The sequence below is a fragment of the Hylaeus volcanicus genome, chromosome 5, assembly GCF_026283585.1.
Source record: "Hylaeus volcanicus isolate JK05 chromosome 5, UHH_iyHylVolc1.0_haploid, whole genome shotgun sequence".
Lineage (NCBI taxonomy): Eukaryota > Metazoa > Arthropoda > Insecta > Hymenoptera > Colletidae > Hylaeus > Hylaeus volcanicus.
Genome location: NC_071980.1, coordinates 21,184,172 through 21,190,480, shown reverse-complemented (window position 1 = coordinate 21,190,480; position 6,309 = coordinate 21,184,172). Strand labels below are relative to the sequence as shown.

At 38.0% G+C, this 6,309-nt stretch overlaps 2 protein-coding genes across 4 annotated transcripts in view; one reads left to right on the top strand and one right to left on the bottom strand.

Annotated features, from left to right (window-relative positions):
* The window catches only part of LOC128876309 (uncharacterized), a 94,463-nt gene that overhangs the window by 11,754 nt on the left and 76,400 nt on the right, over positions 1-6,309 (top strand). For all 3 annotated transcript variants that reach the window (XM_054122560.1, XM_054122561.1, XM_054122559.1), the window contains exons 2-4: positions 215-1,446; positions 2,322-2,464; positions 6,110-6,257. In XM_054122560.1, coding sequence (XP_053978535.1) covers positions 1,262-1,446; positions 2,322-2,464; positions 6,110-6,257 — 476 coding nt within the window. In that variant the 5' untranslated portion in view covers positions 215-1,261. The remainder of the gene's footprint in view (positions 1-214; positions 1,447-2,321; positions 2,465-6,109; positions 6,258-6,309) is intronic.
* LOC128876315 (jerky protein homolog-like) lies at positions 3,770-6,148 on the bottom strand. Its single transcript, XM_054122573.1, has 2 exons — positions 6,103-6,148; positions 3,770-5,221 (listed from the first exon to the last, which is right to left on the bottom strand). The coding sequence occupies exon 2, from the start codon at positions 5,218-5,220 to the stop codon at positions 3,799-3,801; it is 1,422 nt and encodes a 473-aa protein (XP_053978548.1). The 5' UTR covers position 5,221; positions 6,103-6,148; the 3' UTR covers positions 3,770-3,798.

Below are 6,309 nucleotides of genomic sequence, written 5' to 3'. Positions count from 1 at the left end.
CCTCCAGACTCAGACAATACACTTTCGAAATACAATTTAGCAACGCAAAATTCTGTAGCAATAATTTACGTGTATATCAATAATTCATAAGAGTACGTACCAATAACAAGATTTAAGCAAATATCTTAAATCATTTTCACGTGATAAAATTCCAAAAATACCCTAGTTTTTCCGGACTCACCCGATACCTTTTTAATACGGATCTTTTATTTAGGAAATCGAGGTCACCGGTTTGCAGCTTGACGCGAATCAGGTCGGAGATGCGTCGCGAGTGAAACCGCTCGAACGAGCACGCGAACGGTAGAAATCACTAGTCGCAGCAAGAGAAGAGAGAAAAGCTCATGGAAACGACAAACAACTCCAAACGAGTTCCCTGGAACTTTTCGCGCTGTGAATAGGCGAACTCATTTGAACAGGAACGCTGTAACGCCAAAGTTATTTATATACAGATTCGAATCTATATATTTCTAGAACCTTTACCCGTATTTACTCTACGAGAAATATTTTTGCGCGAAGTGACAAATCCAATTAAAGATCTATATTCGACTGTAGAAAGATAAGTTTTTATTTTCACGACAAATTGTACGCGTGGCAAACGAGAAATTGAAACTCCGTATTCAACAATGCGACACGGAGAACAAAAATCACGACCGACTTCTAGATTCCACTAAAAACAAAATTATATTTTCACAACAAACTGTTCACGTACAGTGGCGAATCAAGACTTTATACTTAACGATACGACACAGAGAACAAAAATCGCGCTACACTTTGTTGAATTTTCATCCGCGACGATTTTTGGCGATCGCAAAGTTCCAAGTGGTTCGATCGATCTTCGAGTGGGTCGGTGAAAACAGACACGATCATTGCCGGCGGACAAGCGTGATCGTAGTGGGAATGAATGAACGTGACGGAGGTTCGAGTAATCGAGCACGTGTTTTATGAATCATTGTGGACTAGCGAGACACTGCGCGCGTGCCAAACGCTCCGAGTGATCGACCGTAATGATGCTGTGCAAAGGCGAGAGAACTATGGATAGTAGAATCTCTGTTGGATTCCACGACTATTTTAAGAACATCAGCGATCATAGTTTGTGAGTGAAAACTGAAAACCCACGTGCCGATAGTTGATACATTAACGAAAGAAACGTGCCTCGAAGCTGTTGTGCGTCGTGTGTTGTGGATTTTCTATTTTTCTCGCGACGAAGAAGTGCGCTCGCGGGACAGAATAGATCGGAAATCGTGTCAGGGAGAAAGGAAACATGGAGGGAAGACCGAAAATCGAGATCGTCCAAATGCCATCGAACGAGCGTCACTTCCGGTCTCCGGACGGCGTCCGTGGCACCTACAGTCATGTACGCGTGGGCGCGTACTGCCCGGAACCGGAAATCAAAGTGGTGGTTTGCGACAGCAAGCCGCCTATCGAACAGTCGCGAAAATGTAAAAGGTAAGTGACATGCTGTATCAGAGATGGGCGAAATTGTTTTCGAACTATACGGTGCTTATCGAATCCATACATTCATTTAAGCTCTTGAAGGATATTGACGGATATGTGTATCCTTGCTTTTATATTAAAATTGCCATTACCTACGATCACAATACCTATCAGAATTTTAAAAGAAATATAACATATAGTGAGACAGGATATATATTTTTATGTTAAAACTTAATTTACAGGTAATATAATATAAAATATAAAATATTGCTTTAGTTTGTATGTATTTATTTGAGTAGAAAAGGTAAAATTCATTTAAAATTTATTCCTCGAGAGATTAAAGCAGTGTTTCTTAACCTTTTTGATCGAAACGCCTACTTTGTCAGATTCGTTTTTAAATTCGCCCCCCGTTAAATTTTAAGAGCTTAAAATTGTATAATAATTCCCAAAATGTAGGCCAGATTTACGTTAGGCTTTAGTAAGTCGTAAACAAAGAAATCTGAAAAGAAACAAATTTAAATTATAATTATCTTTGCACCAAAAAGTACTAAAAAATAGACTCATTCGAAAATTCCATATTTAAAAAAAATTCTTTATCTATTTGCGCCCAGTTGAAATTAGTTTACCCAATCAAGAGTTTAGATTTTCTCAAATATTAATCAAGAATTCTGGCTGATCTGGTAACACGTACATACGAAATACGTATCTATATTGCACAGTAACTCGTAAAAAAATGCATAATTAATACCCTAATAAGCACGAACGGGCATTTTTATTAATATAAGTTTTAGAAAATTTAACTTTTTTATCTAAACAAGTGTATTGCCTATCTCTACCCTACGCATCCGTCATTTTCGAGTTTCAAAATTGATCGGCTTGTTTTTCAGAAACTTGGGACCAGTTTCGAAACTACTGAGGCGGCGCCATCACGCAACATATCTCGCAACGAAATCCTGTGATAACATTTATAATGTAAATAGAAGTAGCAGCTCCCTGGACTGGAGGGTTAGTCAAACTGTAAGCGATCATGGTAAGAATTATATGCATATATTTTTGTCCCTAACCCTAGAATGACTGAATCACGCGTTAAATATTAAGGGAGGACTTCTCGAGCTTACATACGTTATTTATTCTAAACTCCTGTTCCCAGTCAACGAGCATTTATTAATTATTATAATATTTCTAATCGCGTTATGGTCCTTATAAATCAAATTTCTACAATGTGATTAAAATACAATTGTAAGGCAATACAGGGGTGCGATAGCAATTATCCATTCGAATATTTTTTTAAAGAAATATCAATATATTAAGTTTTTTTTTTTTTGTTTATACTGTACACAATGTATTTACAATATTAATCATACGTGTGAATATCTCCAATTACTAGAGATTTATGACTTAGCGAAGATGTAATGGGGTACAAGATGTATGTAGTTGACATTGCGATGAACATTCGTAAATTAAAATTCAGATTTGGCCACAACGATAGCTATCTGGTTAAGACGAAGCTATCTCCATCATTTCTTGGCACTTACGATGACCTGCACAACTAATGAGTCGCCGTGCCAGTTTTATATTTTTTACTTTAACATTAAAAAAAACTGCTTTATATTATTACGGTGAAAGTGATTCCAAATTGAATGATTTTGAGTTAAACAATTAATATGTAACGATAGAAAAACATTCATATCATGATGACAGAGTATCATTAAACATTAAAGAATAGTGTTTTAGTATCGCTAGTCTTCAAACAACACGCACGTAATATCGGTAAAGTTCAAACACACGTATGTACCTAACGAGAAATTTATATACTACACCCACTCTGCGATATAAACAGTCTCGTTCCACGTAACCTTGCAAATTGTCTCCAGTCTTTTTACATGTAGCAATGTTTACTGTAAATATTTATTAAAAGAAATTATTTCTATAATTATTTCTTTCGCTTTTGAAATAAAGAAGTAATTCATTATTTGAAATAGCGATTATTTCAAATATTTTCATTTCAATTAAAAATTTTTCGAGTCTGATAAGCAGTGGAATATTTATTTACGAAAAGCTTATTATTTTGCGAAAATGTTACTCGAAGCAAATTGCTGTAAATATTTCTGAAACGAGATTATTTTTATTGCACATTATATTGAAGATTAATTCTTTCGTTCAATTTGAAATAATTTTTTATTCGAAATAGATATTATTTAAATAGTTAGTTCTTACTCTCATTTCAATTAGCTCAAGTCTGATAAGTAGCAATTTCTAGAAACGAAACTATTACGTATATCGAGGAATGGGTGTATAGTATTGCACAAAGTATGAGTACACATTTATATATACATTTATATATACATTTATATACAAAACGTATTAATGTTTCTGATTGTAATAATCTATCAGAACATTCGCGTGTAATCTGATATTATCCGATTTCGTTTCCGCCCAGATCGCTAAATCGCGAAACATTTGTTCAGTTTCCACTTCTCCCATACCGCTGGGATCGAATGGTCCATCAGTTTCGGTTTCCAACCATGTACCTTCTTCAGCTTCGCATTGTTCCTGCCACTCGGTTACTCCAACGAGTGGTATACTTTCACTAATTAGTTCTAAACAGTCCTGGTCTTGCGTTTCTGGGCCCGCATCTAGTCGCGAGCGATGCATAAGTTTTCTCCAGGAACTATTAATACTCTCCGACGTTATGACATCCCACGCCCCGCTTATCAAGTCCATGCAATCCTTTATGTCATATTCTGCGTAAAACCGCCGAACACCATGAGCATGCTGAAGCGCCCGAAGGAGTAACTTATTCCTGAATACTTGCTTGCATTTCGTGACTACGTTTTGGTCCACCGGTCGAATAGTCACCGTGCTACCTGGCGGTAAATAAATCAATTTAAAGTACGGATCCTCTTGTGCTTTTTCAAACAGCATGCACTTCTCAACCATTAAGACCACCTTTCCCTCTCGATGTTCTTGACGTTGACGTTGGATCACACTCGGTTTGAAGTAATTATCGTACCAGTCGTTGAACAAGTACTCGTCCATCCGACCATTCCTTTGACTTTTATATACCACAGGTAAATCATGTTTGCAGTGCTTCAACGCTCTAGGATTGTTATACTTGTATACGAAAAGCGGCAGTAGCTTGTGCGTGCCAGTAGCGTTTGCACATAACGCTACAGTTACGCGGTCTTTTCTTAAATTTTTACAATCCAAAAATCGCTCTCCTTCGCGAGCTAATATTTTCTGTGGAAGGATCTTCCACATTACACTCGTTTCGTTTATATTATAAACGTTCTCCTCGTCGACGTTTTCCGCAGATAACATATTCAACAAATTTTCTTCGAATTTGTCCAATTCAGTCGCGTTGGTCTTCTGTCTAGAGATGCTCGCAGTGTGTACGCCGTGTCTATCTTTGAAAGATCGAAGCCAACCTCGGCTCGCCATAAAATTTGACGGGCCACCGAATCGTTCGTGTAGTTCCCTCGCTTTTTCCTGGAGGATACTATCGGTTAGGGTGTCTCCTAACGCTTGTCTCATCCACACCCAACCCCGTAGCCGAGTATCCACGACATCGTGCACCAGCGACGGCTTCTTTCTCAAATTTCTCCTCCTGTTCTCAGCGGCTTGTCGAATCGCGACTGCATTCCGTTGGTAACGATATATGGTCGCCCTACTGAGCCCATACTCGCTGATAAGCTGATTAACAGTCGCGCCTTCCTCTAACCTCTGGAGGATCTCCATGCGTTTCGCGACGGTACTCTGCTCTTTTCGTGAGTGAGAGGACGCCATCCTTAGTCACTTAAACAATTACAATTCAAGTTACACGATTGTAATTACGCTCGCTATTCGGGCGCTGCGATTGGTCGATGGTTAATAATTCAAAAACGAAGCACCATCCGACATTTTTGCAAAGGAAATTGTGCTTTGGAATCGTCTCAGCTACCCCCCATTTCCGGTTCTTACACTAATTCTGGGACACTCTGTATACGCGTCACACGTCATTATGACACAATGATACGTACGCTCTTTTCATCTAAAGAATAACAAATACACGATAAAGAATCGAATGGAATTTATAGCACTCGTTGGGAAGGAACGATGCAATATTCGCAATTATAGTTGAGACTTCGAAAGAAGCAGTACGAAGTGAAAATTCATACTCTTGTAGGCGTGAAAGCTGTAGTATACAGTTATATTTGTGAATACTTCTGTGTTTTAGTTTTTTATAATTGTCTTTTTAACTATTATTACGTCATACTTCGTTTATATTAGTTTATATTTTAGTTTAACCTCTTCGGGGACGATTCTTTTTGTTATTATCAAATTTTTGTTCATTTCATTATTGACGGTAATTATATAGCCAAGGGTGTGAAGAGGTTTTTTAATCATTTTATATTCGATATTTGTAATGCTATTGGGAAGTCACGAAGACGAAAGTGATACAAATGCCAAAAGTGATGCAGCTCTTATTCGATTAATTTTTATAAATACACATAAATGCTACACATGAAGCTATAACAAAACATTTTCCAAAAATAAATTTTGTTCAGAATGAATGTACAATAAGAATTGTGGATTCGTAGAACCCGAGACTTGCCAATCCCGAGGTTAATAAGCCCTCGTTCAAGTCACGCTATAAAGCTCATGCAAAAAATAACATTTTGGACTTACTTTTCAGGCTTTCAGTCACGACAAAGCAGCAGCCTGGACTGGCGAGTGGGACGGACCATCAACAAGCTCCATTGGAGAGACACGACCCGCAGCGCAGAGCAGCTTTCGCGAAGCGGACCGATCGGCTCGGATCACCTCCAGACACCCAGCACAAAGTACTCGTCAATCTCTTACTCGCAAGTACTGGAATCGTAATGGACGATTTAT